General features: G+C 38.2%; 1 protein-coding gene and 1 long non-coding RNA gene across 3 annotated transcripts in view; one reads left to right on the forward strand and one right to left on the reverse strand.

The window, feature by feature from the left end:
- The window catches only part of LOC105732221 (uncharacterized), a 110,691-nt gene that overhangs the window by 52,018 nt on the left and 38,229 nt on the right, over window positions 1-20,444 (forward strand). For both annotated transcript variants that reach the window (XR_010343021.1, XR_001110935.2), the window contains exons 2-3: window positions 11,299-11,422; window positions 15,824-15,955. This is a non-coding gene — a long non-coding RNA (uncharacterized LOC105732221). The remainder of the gene's footprint in view (window positions 1-11,298; window positions 11,423-15,823; window positions 15,956-20,444) is intronic.
- The window catches only part of OVCH1 (ovochymase 1), a 69,970-nt gene that overhangs the window by 881 nt on the left and 48,645 nt on the right, over window positions 1-20,444 (reverse strand). Inside the window, 6 exon segments of the mRNA XM_064377399.1 lie at window positions 1,017-1,156; window positions 1,765-1,900; window positions 9,010-9,135; window positions 14,531-14,755; window positions 18,772-18,861; window positions 19,167-19,323. Coding sequence (XP_064233469.1) covers window positions 1,017-1,156; window positions 1,765-1,900; window positions 9,010-9,135; window positions 14,531-14,755; window positions 18,772-18,861; window positions 19,167-19,323 — 874 coding nt within the window.

Genomic DNA, 20,444 nt, shown 5'->3' on the forward strand with positions numbered 1-20,444 from the left:
GAGAATGACACTGGTATCTGGATCCTCCTTAGGAAGGCAAAGGCCAGCAAAAAGCCATCATCCTCCTTCTCTGGGCTTTTACTTCATTACCCATTTGTATCCTTGATTAAGTAAACTGGGAATTCATAGACCATAGTGTGCATGGTGGTGGGGTGTCTTGTCTCACAAATGAAGAAACTGAGTCTTAGAAAGATTTGAGATAATTCCCAAAATCACTGAACTAGTATATGGTAGAACTGAGATATGGACCAAGGACCATCAGATTCTAGAACTCTGGACTTCTATATCCCATGGTGTTCAGAAATGTTGGTTGACCACCCAAAATCCTTGTCCATTTCCCTTCTCTCTAGTCACCCTCTGGTCAGGCATGGCCATGTGACGATTCTGGCCAGAGATTTAAGTAGGCTACAGGATTCCTGGAAATATGTTTGTTTTCCTGATAGAGATAACCCTCCTTTCCCCTTCTTCCTTCAATGTGATGATGAGAGATGAAATAACCATTATGTAACCATTAAGAAAAGCCAAAATAACCAAAGTACCTTTAGTGCTGGTGGAGTTCAATTGTTGAACTAGCAATGCATCTGCATTTCTCTGGGTTTCTCTTTGAAAATTATGAGTTTAAGTCACAGTAACCAGGTTTCTAACTACCAGCAATTGATAAGCTCATGTAATGTCTTTTGCTGTGATTATTTTGCCTTATTAATATATAGTATTAATTTTCTTCTGTTTTTGTCTAAAACTGCTTCACTCATTCTTTATTTTTAGTATTTCTGAGCAAATTTTATCTAGGTGTGATCTATATAAGAAACATTGTTGCATTTTGTTTTTAACTAAACCACTGAAAGGATTTTATATCTTAATTTTAAATCTGACAAAAGTTTAACAGTAAGTCTATTTCAACATCAGATAAGACTCTAGTATATGTCACATGTGAGCCACATACTGAATATGAAACAATCAAACATGTTTTATAAGAGAAAAATCAGTAGCATAGTGCTTCATGGGAAATTAGTTACCTATTAATTTTTTTCCTGGTCCAAATCCTTTGTAAACACGCAGATGTCCGTGACAGACCAAAGATGTTAGCTTCATTGGGTAGTTGATAATATTAAGCTGAATGACGTGATTTAAAGGTGCTACTAATCTCCATTGGCAACTAAGGCACAGATGAAACAAAGTCAAATGATTTCCAGACAGAATGTTTTGTTAGTTATTTTGCTCAGAAATTGATGTATCAATGTTATTGACTCTCAGTGAGAGTTAGCTTTTGTGTCGGTTTTGTTATGGTTGTGAGAGAAAAAGATTTGTACTTTAAATTATATCAACTTTAAAATATCTAATACCTAATTTGCCAAAATTTGTAAAGTTCGTACATTTTGGTGAAAGGTTGACCAAATGTATGTATTGTTTTGCATTCCAATTGAACATTTATAAGATCTGAAGGACCTACATGTGCCAGAATTTGCCCCTAACTCCCACAAACCATTTATTATCTACTATGTGCCCAAATATTTTACATACATTTTATCAGTCTCCAACATTCTTTGTAGAGATTTGAGAAAGTACAATTTACCAACAAGAACATTCTTACATTGTTTTGTTTTGTTTCCATATTAAAGGCCATAGATGAGGGGTTACCTAAGAGTCTATTTTTTATGGAAAAGAGGTGAAGAATAATATTTTAAGCAAATATCAAATGTTTAGGTCAGTCAACTGATTTTTTTCCACACACTTCTTCCATTGTAATAAACATTCCTTCCTTACCTCATAGTAGTTCTGTGAGAATTTCTTAGGATCTGCATAATCCCTCCTGGCTTAGTCAGAAGAACATTCTCACAAGTGACCAAATGATCTCTGTATGAACTTTGGGGAAGTCTGGTTATTTTACTGTCTTTTGGACCTAGAAGAACAGGAAGCAGAAAAATTGAGAAACTTTTTTTTTTCCCATTTTCTTTTTTTTTTATTGTACTTTAGGTTCTGGGGTACATGTGCAGAACATGCAGGATTGTTGCATAGGTCCACACATGGTGATGTGGTTTGCTGCCTCCATCCCCCCGTTACCTACATCTGGCATTTCTCCCCATGTTATCCCTCCCTGACATCCCCATGCACCCTGCAGTCCCTCCCTTGGCACCCCCAACAGATCCCAGTATGTGATGCTCCCCTCCCTCTGCCCATGTGTTGTCATTGTTCATCACCCCACTATGACCAAGAACATGCAGTGTTTGATTTTCTGTTCTCGTGTCAGTTTGCTGAGAAATGGTTTCCAGATTCATCCATGTCCCTACAAAGAACACAAACTCATCATTTTTTATAGCTGCATAGTATTCCATGGTGTGTATGTGCCACATTTTCCTTGTCTAGTCTATCGTAGATGGGCATTTGGGTTGGTTCAAGATCCTTGCTATGGTAAATAGTGCTGCTATGAACATACGTGTGTATGTGTCTTTATAATAGAATGATTTATAATCCTTTGGGTATATGCCCAGTAATGGGATTGCTGGGTCAAATGGAATTTCTATTTCTAGGTCCTTGAGGAAGCATCACACTGTCTTCAACAGTGGTTGAACTAGTTTACACTCCCACAAACAGTGTAAAAGTGTTCCTATTTATCCACATCCTCTCCAGGATCTGTTGTCTCCAGATTTTTTAATCACCATTCTAACTGGCATGAGGTGGTATCTCAATGTGGTGTTGATTTGCATTACTCTAATAATCAGTGATGATGAGCGTTTTTTCATATGTATGTTGCCTTTATATATGTCTTCTTTTGAAAAGCATCTGTTCATATCCTCCCACTTTTGGATGTTTTTTTTTTTTTTCTTGTAAATCTGTTTTAGTTCTTTGTAGATTCTGGATATTAGCCCTTTATGAGATGGGTAGATTGCAAAAATTTTTTCCCATTCTGTTGGTTGCTGGTTCACTCTGATGATTGTTTCTTTTGCTGTATAGATGCTCTGGAGTTTAATTAGGTCCCATTTGTCTATTTGGCTTTTGTTGCCAATGCTTTTGGTGTTTTGGTCATGAAGTCCTTGTCTATGCCTATGTCCTGAATGGTTTTGCCTAGGTTTTCTTCTAGGACGTTTATGATGTTAGGTCTTATGTTTAAGTCTTTAATCCATCTGGAGTTAATTTTAGTGTAAGGTGTTAGGAAGGGGTCCAGTTTCTGCTTTCTGCACACTGCTAGCCAGTTTTCCCAATGCCATTTATTAAACAGGGCATCGTTTCCCCATTGTTTGTTTTTTTCAGGTTTATCAAAGGTCAGATGGTTGTAGATGTGTGGCATTGCCTCTAGGGCCTCTGTTCTGTTCCATTGGTTTATATCTCTGTTTTCGTACCAGTACTATGTTGTTTTGATTACTATAGCCTTGTAGTATAGTTTGAAATCAGGTAGCATGATGCCTCCAACTTTGTTCTTTTTGCTTAGGATTGTCTTGGCTATGCAAGCTCTCTTTTGGTTCCATATGAAGTTCAAGGTGGTTTTGTCCTGTTCTGTGAAGAAGGTCATTGGTAGCTTGATGGGGATAGCATTGAATCTACAAATTACTTTGGGCACTATGGCCATTTTCACAATATTGATTCTTCCTAACCATGAGCATGGAATGTTTCTCCATCTGTTTGTGTCCTCTCTTATTTCCTTGAGCAGTGGTTTGTAGTTCTCCTTGAATAGGTCCTTTACATCCTTTGTTAGTTTTATTCCTAGGTATTTTATTCTTTTTATAGCAATGTGTGAATGGGAGTTTGCTCATGATTTGGCTCTCTGTTAGTCTGTTATTGGTGTATAGAAATGCTTGTGGTTTCTGCACATTGATTTTGTATCCTGAGACTTTGCTGAAGTTGCTTATCAGTTTAAGGAGATTTTGGGCTGAGATGGTATGGTCTTCTAAATATACAATCATGTCATCTGCAAATAGAGACAATTTGACTTCCTCCTTTCCTAATTGAATACCCCTTATTTTGTTTTCTTGCCAAATTGCTCTGGCTAGAACTTCCAATATGGTATAGAATAGGAGTGATGATAGAGGGCATCCTTGTCTAGTGCCAGATTTCAAAGTGAATGCTTCCAGTTTTTGCCCATTCAGTATGATGTTGGCTGTAGATTTGTTATAAATAGCTTTTATTGTTTTGAGATATGTTTCTTCGATACCTAGTTTATTGAGTTTTTAGCATAAAGGGCTGTTGAATTTTGTCAAAGACCTTCTCTGCATCTGTTGAGATAATCATGTGTTTTTTATCTTTGGTTCTGTTTATGAGGTAGATTATGTTTACAGACTTGCATATGTTGAACCAGCCTTGCATCCCCAGGATGCTTATCCATCATGATGGATAAGCTTTTTGATGTGCTGTTGCAATTGATTTGCCAGTATTTTATTGAGGATTTTTGTGTCTATGTTCATCATGGATATTGGCCTGAAGTTCTTTTTTTTTGTTGAGTCTCTGCTGGGTTTTGGTATCAGGATGATGCTGGTCTCGTAAAATGATTTGGGAAGGACTCCCTCTTTTTGGATTGTTTGGAATAGTTTCAGAAGGAATTGTACCAGCTCCTCTTTGTACATCTGGTAGAATTCAGCTGTGAACCCATCAGGACCTAGACTTTTTTTGGTTGGTAGGCTGTTAATTGCTGCCTCAACTTCAGCCCTTGTTATTGGTCTGTTCAAGGTTTCAAATTCTTCCTGGTTTAGGCTTGGGAGGGTGCAAGTGTCCAGGAAATTTATCCTTTTCTTCCAGGTTTACTGGTTTATGTGCATAGAGTTGTTTGTATTTCTGTGGAATCAGTGGTGATATCCCCTTTATTGATTTTTATTGCATCTATTCGATTTTCTCCCTTTTCTATTAATCTGGCTAGTGGTCCATTTTGTTGACTGTTTCAAAAAACCAGCTCCTGGATTTTTTGATTTTTTGAAGAGTTTTTTGTGTCTCTATCTCCTTCAGTTCTGCTCTTCGTTATTTCTTGTCTTACGCTAGCTTTTGAGTTTTTTTTTGATCTTGCTCCTCTAGCTCTTTCAATTTTGACAATAGTGTCATTTCCTTGCTTCTCATGTGGGCATTTATTGCTATAAATTTCCCTCTAGACACTGCTTTAAATGTGTCCCAGAGATTTTGTCTTTGTTCTCATTGGTTGCAAAGGACATCTTTATTTCTCCCTTCATTTCATTGTTTATCCAGTGGACATTCAGGAGCCAGTTGTTCAGTTTCCATAAAGCTGTGTGGTTCTGAGTTAGTTTCTTAATTCTGAATTCTAATTTGATTGCCCTGTGGTCTGAGAGACTGTTTGTTATGATTTCCATTCTTTTGCATTTGCTGAGGAGTGATTTACTTCCAATTATGTGGTCAATTTTAGAGTAGGTGTGATGCGGTGCTAAGAATGTATATTCTGTGGATTTGGGGTGGAGATTTTTGTCAATGTCTATTAGGTCCTCTTGGTTCAGATCTGAGTTCAAGTCCTGGATATCCTTGTTAATTTTCTGTCTTGTTGATCTGTCTAATATTGACAGTGGAGTGTTAAAGTCTCCCACTGTTATTGTTTGGGAGTCTAAGTCTCTTTTTAGGTCATTAAGAACCTGCTTTATGTACCTAGGTGCTCCTGTATTGGGTGTGTATATATTTAGGATCATTAGCTCTTCTTGATAAATTGATCCTTTTACCATTATGTAATGCCCTTCTTTGTCTCTTTTGATCTTTGTTGGTTTAAAGTCCATTTTATCAGAGACTAGGATTGTAACCCCTGTTTGTTTTTTGTTGTTGTTTTTTTTTCTCTCCATTTGGTTGATAAATTTTCCTCCATCTCTTTATTTTGAGCCTATGTGTGTCCTTGCACATGAGATGGATTTCCTGGATACAACACAGTGATGGGTCATGACTTTTTATCCAATTTGCCAGTCTGTGTCTTTGATTGGGGCATTTAGCCCATTTACATTTAAGGTTAATATTGTTATGTGTGATTTTGATCCTGCCCTTTTGATGCTAGCTGGATGTTTTGACTGTTGGTTGACACATTTTTTTCACTGTGTGGATGGTCTTTACCATTTGGTATGTTTTTGTAGTGGCTGGTACCGGTTGTTTCTTTCTTTGTTTAGTGCTTCTTTCAGGAGCTCTTGTAAGGCAGGCCTGGTGGTGACAAAATCTGTCAGCAATTGCTTGTCCATAAAGGATTTTCTTTCTCCTTTGCTTATGAGGCTTATTTGGCTGGATATGAAATTCTAGGTTGAAAGTCCTTTTCTGTAATGATGTTGAATATTGGCCCCCACTCTCTTCTGACTTGTAGGGTTTCTGCTGAGAGATCAACTGTGAAGTCTGATGGGCTTCTGTTTGTGGGTAACTGACCTTTCTCTCTGGCTGCCCTTAGCATTTTTTCCTTCATTTCAACCCTGGTGAATCTGATGATTATGTGCCTTGGGGTTGCTCTTGTTGAGAAATATCTTTGTGGTGTTCTCTGTATTTCCTGGACTTGAATGGTGGCATGGCTTGCTAGGCTGGGAAGTTCTCCTGGATAATATCCTGAAGAGTGTTTTCCAGCTTGGATTCATTCTCTCCATCACATTCAGGTACACCTGCCAAACGTAGATTAGGTCTTTACACATAATCCCATATTTCTTGGAGACGTTGTTCCTTTCTTTTCACACTTTTTTCTCTATTCTTGCCTTGTTTTATTTCATTGAGTTGATCTTCAAACTCTGATATCCTTTCTTCTGCTTGGTCAATTTGGCTATTGAAACTTGTGTATGCTTCTTGAAGTTCTCATGCTGTATTTTTCAGCTCCATCAAGTCATTTATATTTTTCTCTAAGCTGTTTATTCTAGTTAGCATCTCATCTAACCTTTTTTCTAGGTTCTTAGTTTCTTTGCATTGGGTTAGCACATGTTTTTTAGCTCTGAGAAGTTTGTTATTACCCACTTTCTGAAGCTTGTTTCTGTCAATTCATCAGATTCATTCTCCATCCATCTTTGATCCCTAGCTGGTGAGGAGTTGTGATCCCTTGGAGGAGGAGAGGCCTTCTGATTTTTGATGTTTTCATCCTTTTTGCACTAGTTTCTTCCCATCTTAGTGGCTTTATCTACCTGTGGTCTTGGTAGTTGGTGACTTTCAAATGCGGTCTCTGATTGGACGTCCTTTTTGTTGATGATGAAGTTATTTCTTTCTGTTTCTTAGTTTTCCTTCTAACAGGCCCCTCTGCTGCAGGACTGCTAGAGGTCCACTCCAGACCCTGCTTACCTGGGGATCACCCATGCGAGCTGCAGAACAGTAAGGGTTGCTGTCAGTTTCTTCTTCGGTTATCTTTGTCCCAGAGGGGTACCTGCCAGATGTTGGCCTGAGCTCTCCTTTATGAGGTGTCCCTTTGGGTATATGGGGGTCAGGGGGCTGCTTTAGGAGACAGTCTGTCCCTTATAGGAGCTCAAGTGCTGTGCTGGGAGCTCCATCATTCTGTGCAGAGACACTGGGCAGGTGCTTTTAAGTCTGCTGCAGTGGAACTCATAACCACCTCTTTTCCCAGTGCTCTTTCCTAGGAAGGTTGGCTTTATTTATAAGTTCCTATCATGCTGCTGCCTTTTTTCATAGATGCCCTGCCCCGCATGGAGTAGTCCAGTTAGTCTGCCAGCAGAGGTGTTGCTGAGCTGTCGCAGGGTCTGCCCAGCTGCTGTGTGAACTGCCTCAGTAGGGGTGGTTGCCTTTCCCCGCACTGAGCTGGACTGTCCTGGGTCCAGCTGAGCTTGCCAGGAAACTCTTAATCCAGAGCGTTTCAGATTGCTTGTTTTGTTGGGGTGGTACGTGCTGAACCAGATTGCCTGGCTCCCTGTCTCTACCCCCTCCCTTTCAGTTGAATGGGAGGCTCTGTCTCCCAGGTGTTCCAGGCGCCAGGTGAAACAGCTGCCCAGATTTGTGTGAGTTTCTGTGCACCAAGCTGGCATCAGCTGAAAGTGCTATGCTGAAAACATGTGGCACTTTCTGGCTCGGGAATCTCCTGGTCTGTGGGCAGTGAAAATTTGTTTGGAAATGTGGTGGGTGGTCACCCTCTGCATTATTCTTGCTGGGAACTGCACTCCCGAGCTGTTCCTTTCAGCCATATTGGATCGTCCTCCACTAAAACCAATTTTTAAACAGGCTTCCTATAGCCTTTTCAGATCAAATAAGCAGCTCTATTCTCGAATTGTCCTAGGAAAGCAAGTAATTATTGGGAGGTGGTTCGTTTCACTGAAAAGTCCCTCCATCTTAAATATTCAAAAGATGTAGGGAACAAGCACATCTCCCAGAATGATCTCTGACATAGCCTTGGTTCTATGAAAGATTATAGGGAACAACTATAGAGAATACCTGTTAACTGCCTAATTCCATCTGAAGGCAGCATTCTTAATATATTCTTCCAAGAGAAAATTTTCATATGATAAAAATATTTTATTACTCATTTAACTTTTTCCAAATGTGCAGTATACGCAGGTCTAGAAAAATATCAGCAATGCTTTTAGGTATCAAGGTGGAAAACTAGCTTTCAGTTTTCTACATCAAGAATAAAAAAAAATCTTAACTAATTACATGTTCCAGAGTTCAATCTGACAACTCTGAATTACATCATTTACACTTACAGTGCTAGAATCTAATATTTGTGTGGTTTTCAAAACTTACCCTAATCTCTTATGATATCACTACAAAGAAAATTCTAAGCAGCCAGGTAAGATTCAGAACTCAAATCTTCTGAGCCACAAGAATTACTGCTGCAGAAAACATTCCTTGTGGTAAAAAATCGCAACCACAGTCAAAAGTTATCTTGCAACCAACGTTATCTTGGCCATTTTCAGAAATCATACAATTCAATCAAGTTATCCATTGAGCAGTTAGTTTCCCTTTTGAACCTCATCAAATATTAGGTGACTTAAATAGATTTTGCTTTCAAACATATACTTATTTCCCCACAGAAACATAATTTCTTTCAAAATGCTGTATGCATTTAAAATAGTCCTAAATACAGTAATATTTTTTTTTTAACCTTTACAAGTTTATAAAATAACCAAATACCTAGGACTTTGAAGACAATACAGCTTATGCCAAATGCACCTTGTACAAGGGAATGCAATGTTACCCTCACCAGTGGTCCAGGACTCGTGAAAGTCATTGGGTAAAGTCTTCTCCCACATAATCCACCTAGGTTAAAAAGGTAAACTCTAGTGAAAAATAAGAATGCAAGTTTTAGAGCAGTTTCTATATTTTAGGCAGAGCACTTAATTTAACCCACAAGTTAGGAATTGATTCTATTCTGTAAATGAGGAAACAGGACTCCAGAACACAAGTGAAGTGACTCACTCAAAGTCACAAACTAGCAGGGTGGGAAGCTAGGATCTTCACCTTGGGTCCATGTATCTGATATCCATCATAATCTACTATGTTACAGCACTTCCTGAAGGACAGTAGGTAGTAAATTATTTTATCTTTAAAATGACCGTTGTGCCCTTTTTCTCCTAGAAAAGTAACCTACTTATTAAAAATACCTCACCATGAAGATCTATGCTGGAAAAAATGTGTACCTGAAAATTTATTATTTCCCTATAGTCAGTCTTCTATTGATTGCTTTGAGAACCTAAGTCAAAGATAGAGGGGAAAATTATAATCATAATTCTAAAATGATTCAGAGGGATGATTAAGCATGTGTAGAAAGAACCTGTGAGTTTCTTAGGATCAAACTCTTCTACATTAAGAATAATTCAATATCATTTTGTAATATTCATTTAAACGTCACCTGCTCAGAAAGATATCTGCTGATTGTACTACATACCACTATGTGGCACCTATATCTGAGGTACTTCTTTTCTCCTTTCCCACTTCATTTTTTTCTCTTTAGTTCTTCCATCTAAGATGCATAGATTTAACTTTTTATGTATCTTTTCCCTGCTAGAATATAAGCTTGAGAAGGGCAGAAAATTTTATTTTTTTCATTAATGGATCCTCAGAACCAAGATTACTCAGTCCCCAGCCCATAGTAGGTATTTCACAAATATTTGTAGGGATGAAAGGAGGGAGGGGATTAGAGCCAAGAAAGAGAAAAGAAAAAGCATTCGTTGGCATTTTAAAGTATATGGTGGTGAAATACTATGTGAAGAATGACCTAATATTTATTTGTAGCAAATAGAAGTGAATGTAACTTTTAAATGAATTTCTACCTTTAACAGGGAGAAACAGCATTTTACAGTGAAGAATGCTATACAACTTAAGTAAAGGATAGTATTTCCATTACAGTCTTGCTGTTCTGCTAGCTATAATCTGAAGGAACACAGCAATTCCACACGGTTCAAACTATTTCTAAAATTAAAGAAATCTTAGGTTGGAAAATTATAGGGCTTCCTCAATTAATCTACAATGAAGTCAAGCATGGTTTTCAATAGGCAATAATGATAAAGTCAAGTTTCCCCAGAAACTGGGTCTCTCTGTATATGAATATAGGATATTATAGAAGTAGTGCTATCAACTGGGAAAAAAAACTTATTTTTTTTTTAAAGGAAGCAGGTATAGAGTCACTTTACCATATGAGAAAATATATTTCAGCATGATTTAAAAAGTTTTTTTTAAATTACAGATTCTGACCTCAGAATGGAGACTGAATTTTTAAGCATGAAAGCAACAAGATAAAATTCAAAGATCAAAGACATGTATGGATAGATTTAAACAAATAAATTAAAAATTTTATATTAACATAACACAAAGGCAAATGACAATACTAAGAATAAGCATTAAGAACAAATTAATGACAAAGGAAAGCATTAAGGATAAATGTAATGACAACATTAAATAAGCATTAAGAAAAAATGTGATAAAGGAAAAATATATTTGTATATAAAACAATAAAAAGAAGAATACTCAAATTTTAAAAATAAAAGATAATGGCAAGTTTTTAAAAAACAAGCTGTACACAGTAGCACATGCCAGGTATTTGGGAAGCTGAGCTAGGAGAATCTTTTGAGCTCAGGAATTCAAGGCCAGCCTGGGCAACCTAGGGAGCCAATGTCTTAAATAAAAACAAAAGCAAAAAAGAAATTATCTTCATTAATGATTATTTTTAAAGGAAAACTCCCTATTAAATTGACATATTAGGTTTTGGGCATGGTGAAAGACGATCCTAGGCACTGCTAATGGTAGTGAAAATTAAGATAGCCTTTCTGAAGAGGAATTTAACAAATCTTCATACAAAAAACAAACTCAGCATAAGTGTGTGAAAAAGAAAATATTCCAAGTTCCTAGGTGTTGACCTCATTTGGAAGTATAGAGAAAGGAACAGATGGCAAGGTCTCTGCTCTCATGAAGCTTTCATTTTAGGTAAATGAAGATGGTTTCATAGAGAGATCAAAGCTACTGATGAAATGAAAGCCAAAGTAACAGACAATGACTGTGGGAAGGAATGGAAGATGCTACTTTAGACTGAAGAGCCCTCTTTGAGGAGGTGACTATTCTCTTGTTCACTTATTTATGAAGTGTCTTCTATATGTCGGGCATGCTCTAGGCACTAGGCCTTCTTGATATAAACAGGCAAAAGTTCCAGCTCTCATGAAACATTCAATAGGGAAGACACAGATAAACCATAATCATGGAAAAAAATCATAATGTGTTAGATCCTAACCTTTTAACCCAGGATCCCAAACTTTTTGGCACCAGGAACCGGGTTTGTGGGAGACTATTTTTTCACAAACAGTGGGAGGGATGGTTTGGGGATGAAACTGTTCCATCTCAGATCATCAGGCATTAGATTCTCATAAGGAGCACACATCCTAGATCCCTGGCATGTGCAGTTCACATTCCTATGAGAACCGAATGCTGCCACTGATCTAACAGGAGGCAAAGTTCAGGTGGTAATGCTTGTCCGTTGGTCACCTCCTAGTGGGTGTCTCAGTTCCTAACAGGCCATGAGTTGGTACTGGGTTGGAGACCCCAGTGTTAGAAGATAATAACTGCTCTAAGTAAAGGGAATTGAGAAGTATGGAAGCAGGGGTGTGATGCAACTTACATCAGTCAAGGTTGGTCTCATTAAGAAGGTAACATTCTATCAATAATTAAAGGACATGAGGCATGAGTATGAGAAAGAGTTCTTTGAAGTGCTGGAAATAGACAGACAATGGCCCCAAGGTGAGAATGAGAAGTATTGGGAGCCTGAGCTGATGGAGAAGGGCTCTTCCAGGGAGTGTGAATTTTATTCCAGGTGCAAGAAGCCCTGGAGCAGTTTTAATCAAGGGGGATGGAGGAGGTGATCTGATTCTAGGGCAAAAATGTGCCAAGCAGATAGGCTAATTAATCATGTCACTGTGGTCTAAATTAGATTGTACTTATAAAGAAAGATACTTTAAGCAAACATTTTTGCTTTCTAACCCAGTATTTTAATCTCTCAGAGTTTATTCAAAGAAAACAATCTCACCCTCAGAGCAGTTTCCCTGGCCTCTATGCACTTTGGAATCAAGCATAAGTATATACCACACACACATGCACAATGACATACACAAGCTTATTTTCTTTCCAGATCTCCCTATTGACCAAATTTTTTCAACTACCTTCCCACCTCCCTCCCTACTGCAAGACAAAAGTTTTCATTACACCTGTGCAAACAAGAGTAGGCAAATTTGTTTTGTTGAACAAAAACAGGTTTCTCTGTGCATGAAATGAAAAATGAGGGCTGGCATGTTTTCAGCAGATCTTTTCAATCCTGCCACTTTAAAAGCCTTTAATATATTTTGCTTTATTTTTAATTCATCTTCCTCCCCTGTTCTATTTATTTCCTTCTCTGTTCCATCTTCTGACTTGCTCTTTTACAATATATATTCTTCCAGCATTCTTGTCATGGTTCTACTATGTTTGAAAAAGTTGAGCCCTCTTGCCTTTTTTCCCCTCCCTATGCACGCGCGCACACACACACTCTCAACATTAAGTATATTTGCTTTTTCAATTCAAAGCACTTGAAAATGTTAAGGGTTTTTTTTTTTCTAATTCTGTTAAGAAAATCAGTGGTAGCTTGATGGAGATAGCATTGAATCTATAAATTCCTTTGGGTAGTATGGCCATTTTCATGATATTGACTCTTCCTATCCATAAGCATGGAATGTTTTTCCATTTGTTTGTGTCCTCTCTTATTTCCTTGAGCAATGATTTGCAGTTCTCCTTGAAGAGGTCCTTCACATCCCTTGTAAGTTGTAGTCCTAGATATTTTGTTCTTTTTATAGCAATTGTGAATGGGAGTTCATTCATGAGTTGTCTCTCTGTTTGTCTGTTACTGGTGTATAGGATGCTTGTGAAAAAAAGAGCCTGGATAGCCAAGACAATCCTAAGCTAAAAGAACAAAGCTGGAGGCATAAAAACCCTAGAAGAAAACCTAGGCAATACCACTCAGGACATAGGCGTGGGCAAAGATTTCATGACTAAAATACCAAAAGCAGTGGCAACAAAAGCTAAAATAGACAGATGGGATCTAATTAAATGAAAGAGCTTCTGCACAGCAAAAGAAACTATCATCAGAGTGAACAGGCAACCCACAGAATGAGAGAAAATTTTTGCAATCTAACCATCAGACAAAGGGCTAATATCCAGAATCTACAAGGAACTTAAACAGATTTACAAGAAAAAACAACCCCATCAAAAAGTGGTTGAAGGATATGAACAGACACTTCTCAAAGGAAGACATTTATGTGAACAACAAACATGAAAAAAAAGCTCATTATCACTGGTCATTAGAGAAACGCAAATCAAAACCACAACGAGATGCCATCTCATGCCAGTTAGAATGGCGATCATTAAAAAGTTAGGAAACAACAGATACTAGAGAATGTGGAGAAGCAGGACACTGTTGGTGGGAGTGTAAATTAGTTCAACACTGGAAAACAGCGTGGTGATTCCTCAAGGATCTAGAACTAGAAATACCATTTGACCCCGCAATCCCATTACTGAGTACATACCCAAAAGATTATAAATCATTCTACTATAAAGACACATGCACACATGTTTATTGCAGCACTATTTACAATAGCAAAGACTTGGACTTGGAACCAACCCAAATGTCCATCAATGTTAGACTGGAAAAAGAAAGTGTGGCACATATACACCATGGAATACTCTGAAGCCATAAAAAAAGATGAGTTCATGTCCTTTGCAGAGACATGAATGAAGCTGGAAATCATCATTCTCAGCAAACTGACACAGGAACAGAAAATGAAACACCTCATGTTCCCACTCATAAGTGGGAGTTGAACAATGAGAACACGGGGGCTGTGGGAGGGATAGCATTAGGAGAAATACCTAATGTAGATGACAGGTTGATGGGTGCAACAAACTACCACGGCACGTGTATACCTACGTAACAAACCTGCACATTTCGCACATGTATCCCAGAACTTAAGGTATAATTTTTAGAAAAAAGAAAATGTTAAGGTTGCTTACAAGGGAAAAAGCATTCCTATTACATGGATCAACATTTTGGTGGCATTATTACCAAGTCAGACTCACTCCTGATCATAAGCTGCCTACATGGACAAGACTCCTAGCACCAAGTTTATATGTCAGAAAGGATTACCTGCCATCTTTCTCTTCCTGGGTCTTTCTTCAAAAATAATTAGAACTGAGTTTCGACACACAGGAGACCCCAGGCGTGACAGATACTCAATGGTAAATTTCGCTATACTGTTTGGTGAAACTTGGAGCATCCAAGAACATTCCAGTCTTCCTCTGTAATTCAGTGGATATTGTGGAATGAGAAAAAATCCTCTGAGCTTTTCTAGCTCTGCTTCAGAGCAACAACCTGCAATTCAGAACACATAGACACCAGGGACCAACATAAGCAAGGCAAAGTAAAAAAGTTCTATCACAAGACTGAAAAACCTAGGCTTGCAAGAAGGAAGTTGAGACTTTGTTTCTATCAGTTACACATTATTCTGTTAAAAAATTCCATTTAATGTGTCTTATTTTCTTGAAATAATATTATAGAGGTAGAATTTATATCCCAATTATTTTGAATTAATTTTTAATGAAGTTTTAAGTTTCTTAGAAAATATACAGTTCCCAGCAAGTTTTCATTTCTTTCCTTCTTTGAGATGCACCTGAAGACCTGTTCCTAAAAGCTTCACTAAATTAGCTGAGCTTGCTGGGACAAATGATTACATTCATTTGAACTTGTGACTGAGGTCATGAAAAAGATCATTTGCTGGACGTGTTGAGATGTCTCACTTCCTCAGCTTGCTAAGTCCAAGGCCACCTTTGGACCTTCAGGACACTGGCTGCAGTTTGGATGCCAGTGTTTTCCTGACCCACTGACTCAGCAACCATCTTCTCTTATGTCCTCATCTGGGCTTCATCCTTAACACTCTCTTCTTCCTTAATGTCTATTGCTTTGACAAAAAGTTTCTGAGAAATTATGAAACATTCTATGTTCATATTTTAATGTATGTATTCACTAATACATACATTACTATGCATGGTCTGTCCTAGATAAATTAATACAGTAACTGAGGAGGAGGTAGGTAAACATGCTTTTATTAACAGGAGAAGTGGAATAAGGGAAATGAAGTGCTATAAAACTTTAGCATTCTACTCCATTGTTTGGTTCTCTGCCATTTCTTTCTTAGTCCTCTATTTGTATGGCTACAAGAATCGAATCAGATATTTACTGTTTTGATATAATAATAAACTAAATGATCTTTCAGTCTATAATCTTCCCTTACTATGCTCTACCATCTGAGAATGGTGTATAAAACAAAAAAATCAAGTTGTTTTCCTGCTGAAAGCAACTAACATAGTCCAGCTTGCAAGATCTTTCCATATGGCCCCAACCTGTCTTTCTAATCTTTTTAGTTTTTCTCCCTCTCTATAGGAATCCTCTGTGACAAATCTGACTGGAAATCACATAGAGCCATGAATTACCAACAAGTCAAGACTTTTCATAAATGGGAGTAACAATCTGAAGAAAGCATTGCTAAGATTCATTAATTCCCCAGTGTAAAAAGTAAGCAGCAGGAATGGGTGGATGTTAAATGTGGCATGGTCCTAACAATTTGTCTCCTAAAATAATCATAGAACGAAAACAAAGCAACACCCTTTCGTATATAAAACTTTCAAAGTTCTTTGGCATGCATAACGACTTCTGAACGTATATAAAGGAGAAACAATTTCTTTACATTTTAACAATGTTCTTTTTTGTTTTGTTTGCTTTGAGATGGACTCGCACTGTCACCCAGGCTGGAGTGCAATGATGCGATCTTGGCTCACTGCAGCCTCTGCCTCCTGGGTTCATGTGATTCTCCTGCCTCAGCCTCCCATGTAGCTGGGCTTACAGGCACACACCACTACACTCAGCTAATTTTTTCTATTTTTAGTACAGACAGTGTTTCACTGTATTGGCCAGACTGGTCTCAGACTCCTGACCTCGGGACCTGCCAGCCTTGGTCTCCCAAAGTGCTGGGATTATAGGCATGAATTGCGCCCGGCCACAATGTTCATTTTCTAACAGCCTGATTGATATCATTCAATAAATACATTAGATGGCACTGTCATCACCATTTATGGACCCTTATCTCGGATCAGACCCTCCTTGTTCTAAGTGCATTACATGGATTAACCTATTTAGGCACTCACTGAATTCATTCATTTAACTCAGTCCATTGAAATCAATAGTTTTTAGGATCTTGGACCCAAGTCTGCTCTCTGTCTCAATCCCAAGTCCAGATTTACTTTTAACCTAACTCTACATACCTTTTACTCTTTGACTCATGTTGCCAGACAAATGGTCCTGGGTCCACTCCTCATTCCTCGAAGGTTTTAGCAGTCATTTTCTCCAACACTTTTCTTGTCATAGTTCTTTCTGATTTCAATCACTATACACATGATTCCAGCACTGAAGTTTTCACCTCCTCAACTTTCCTCCAATGATCTTGTCTTGCACCTGACCTCAGCCACTTATCCTTATGGTCAGCCCTTAGACACTTGATCAATAGCAGTAACTCGAAGCCTTCTGCAATCTCAGTTTCAGGAAACATTTTCTCCAACCAAAATCTTCCATCTTTTCAGCCTCCCTTAATAACCCTTCCACCTTTTGGGACCATAATTTACCTATTCTACCACCTTACCTTTGTCCCAAACAAATCTCTCATCCTTATTTCACTTCTTACCTATCCTAAATTCCAATGATCCATCATTTCAACCACTTCTTCACATACACTTTGAATTCCCTTATACCCTCACATACTTGGGAACACTCCACTTTGATTAAATCCATGCTCCACCTACTCTGCACCTCAGTGTCTCCAGAGGAAAATACAAAACTAATCTAACTGGGGGCATTCTGCTCTCTTCTCTCAATTTATGATCATTCATCTCGGGGGCCTTTATGCTCCCCAGCAATCCTACTATAACATTCTATTCACTATGGCATTTTCTAGAGAAACATTTCATCATTTTTTCTCTTAAAAATCAAACTTTCTTGCACAACCCCTTCTTTCATCTGCTCGAAAGAAAGGAGCAATCAGAAGAGAAATTCCACAAGCTCCAATCCAATCCTCACATATACCCATGCACCTCATACCTGCATGGGTGCCTCAAGATCCTGCCTTCCATCCATTAACCATAGATGAAGTGTACTTTGCTCCTGTCTAAGACCATCCCCTCTTTTTGGGCACTAGATCCCATCTTCTTTCTTCTACTCAAAGTCATCACTCTTGCAATTCTACTTTTTATCTTACATTTTCTTTCAACTCTTCCTAGTTGTTTACTAGGGTTGAGTATATCAGGGAAGGGGAAAACGTGGGTAACAAAGGAAAGACTGACTATTTGGAAACCAAGAGTGATAACAAAATAGAACTTCCAGCCAGGTGTGGTGGCTCATGCCTATAATCTCAGCACTTTGGGAGGCCGAGGCGGGTGGATCACGAGGTCAAGAGATCGAGACCATCCTGGTCAACATTGTGAAACCCCGTCTCTACTAATACAAAAAAGTTAGCTGGGCATGGTGGCGCGTGCCTGTAATCCCAGCTACTCAGGAGGCTGAGGCAGGAGAATTGCCTGAACCCAGGAGGCGGAGGTTGCAGTGAGCCGAGATCGCGCCATTGCACTCCAGCCTGGGTAACGAGAGCGAAACTCCGTCTCAAAAAAAAAAAAAAAAAAAAATACAGAAAATTAGCCAGCGTTGTAGTGGGTGCCTGTACTCTGGAGGCTGAGGCAGGAGAATTGCTTGAACCCAGGAGACAGAAGTTGCTGTGAGCTGAGATTGCACTCCAGCCTGGGCAACAGAGCAAGACTCTGTCTCTAAATAAAGGAATAAATAAATAAAATAGAACTTCCATCTTTCTACAAGTCTATTACAGATATCTAATCCTCCAGTTGCTGTTAGTTTTGACTAAAAATCAAAATCCTATTATCAGACAGTGGGATCTGTGGAAGAATTAAGAAAAATTCTAATGCTGATACCGGTCTTGGTCATCTCATACCCAGAGTCTTTACGTAGCAAGATACTTGCATATAGAAGGACTTTTGTTCAGGTAGACGTAAACAGCTCAGAGTTTAAAATAATTCTATGTAATTCTCCAATATTCCAGCACTTGTTCACAACCACAAGATTTTTTAAAAATCTGCAACAGGTCTAGCTTTGGGGTGGAAATGATCTCCAGCAATCATAACAACTACCCCCACTTTCAGCAAAAACTACCAACCAGAAGGAAAACACAGAGGTTATAGTGTTCCACAGAAAATTTAGCAAAGCTAGATAGACAATGCTTTTTGCCAAATTCTTGCTGAAAGTATCAATGGGATAATGTGAACATTTATTACCTGGCCAAGATGCACTGTCTGGCGAAGGTGTGGGTAGTGGCAATTGTTGTTTTAAGGTTTTGCACTTACTTGTCTGAAGTGAAGCAGGACCTGTATTTGGGGAGAACATGTTAAAAATAAAGATGAAAGCCTGAGGACAAAATATAGTTGGCATCAAAACAGCCACTACCAAAAGAAATCCAGGATTAAGGCAGCTTTGGGAAAAGTCGGTTTTACTCTAACTCTACAAATGGGAGAACTTATTTTGTAGAATCTTGCATTTTAGTGTGTTTAGTAACTAAATGAAATTCTACTCTACGGTTTTCTCTTTCATGTTAATTTATACGACACTCACTGTTCCCAAACCCACTCTAAAGAAAGAGGTATTGTTTTAATAACATCTGAAAACAATTTACCATTGATTTTGGATTGGATCCAGTCCAAGAAGACCATCACTCTGGCAAATATACCCGGCTTCCATGGCTGGACACAGCCAGCTCCCCAGCTGACAATGCCATAGAGGACAAAGGGACCATTTTCATGTCTACATACTAGTGGTCCACCAGAGTCTCCCTGAAACACCAAGAAAACATGTTCCAGAAAACTGCTTTAATCTAAAGCTCTTGCTTTTAATTTTTAGAAGAAGAACGACTAATAATGTATTTGTAATGTGTTTAATTTCTTAAAGATTTGGTCTTTGTCAATATGCATCTTTACATACTATGTATTCACTGTTTTGCAAAAGGAAACAAACAAAATTTATGAACAATCAGATGGTAATTGGATTCCAGGGTGAAGATAAAGCCTAGTTCACATAATGAGAAAACAATTACTAAGTCTTCCCAGCCCTATCAGAAGGACATAGTCTTTAAATGTATCAATTAGTAAAACTGTAATATTTAAGATTTCAAGCTACATCTTTTTAAAATAAAAATTTAATTAGAAAACTGTACAGTGCTCAAATTAATTCAACACAAGAAATGGGCTGCCTTTTTTTTTTTTTTGGAAATTGGGTTAGGATCATTGGGTGATAAACTCTATAGGTAATGTTTTCCCTATTACTGGTCACTCTTGACACAATCTATTCAGATCGAAGTGTAGAGTTACGACATACAGAGAAACTAGGGTGTTGATAGTGAGGTGAAAAAAAAACTTAGAGGTTGATTTATATCTATTAAAAGATATTCATGGCTTGGTGCAATGGCTCATGCTTGTAATCCCAGCACTTTGGGAGGCTGAGGTGGGTGGATCATGAGGTCAGTAGTTCGAGATCAGCCTGACCAACATGGTGAAACCCCGTCTCTACTAAAAATACAAAAATTAGTCAGGCGTGGTGGTGCACCTGTCCAGCTACTCAGGAGGTGGAGGCAGGAGAATTGCTTGAACCTGGGAGGTGGAAGTTGTGGTGAGTTGAGATGACACCACTGCACTACAGCCTGGGTGACAGAGCAAAACTCTCTCAAAAAAAAAGTATTTTAATTCTAGTATTATGATTTTATTTTTGCTTACTTGCAGATTCCAAAGTTACACAATTTCAAAAAATTTAAAGGCCGAGCTAATTTAACTTCTGGGATATTAGATGTGAAAAATTTTAATTAGAGAAATAAGTGACCTGTCCTATTTCACACACATAGGTAGTAGCAGCAGTAAAATCTGAGCCCATGTCGCCTGCTAAAATTCCATGTTCTTTCCTT

This window comes from Aotus nancymaae, unplaced genomic scaffold (assembly GCF_030222135.1).
Source record: "Aotus nancymaae isolate 86718 unplaced genomic scaffold, 86718_ANA_hifiasm-v0.15.2.pri h1tg000016l, whole genome shotgun sequence".
Classification (NCBI taxonomy): Eukaryota; Metazoa; Chordata; class Mammalia; order Primates; family Aotidae; genus Aotus; species Aotus nancymaae.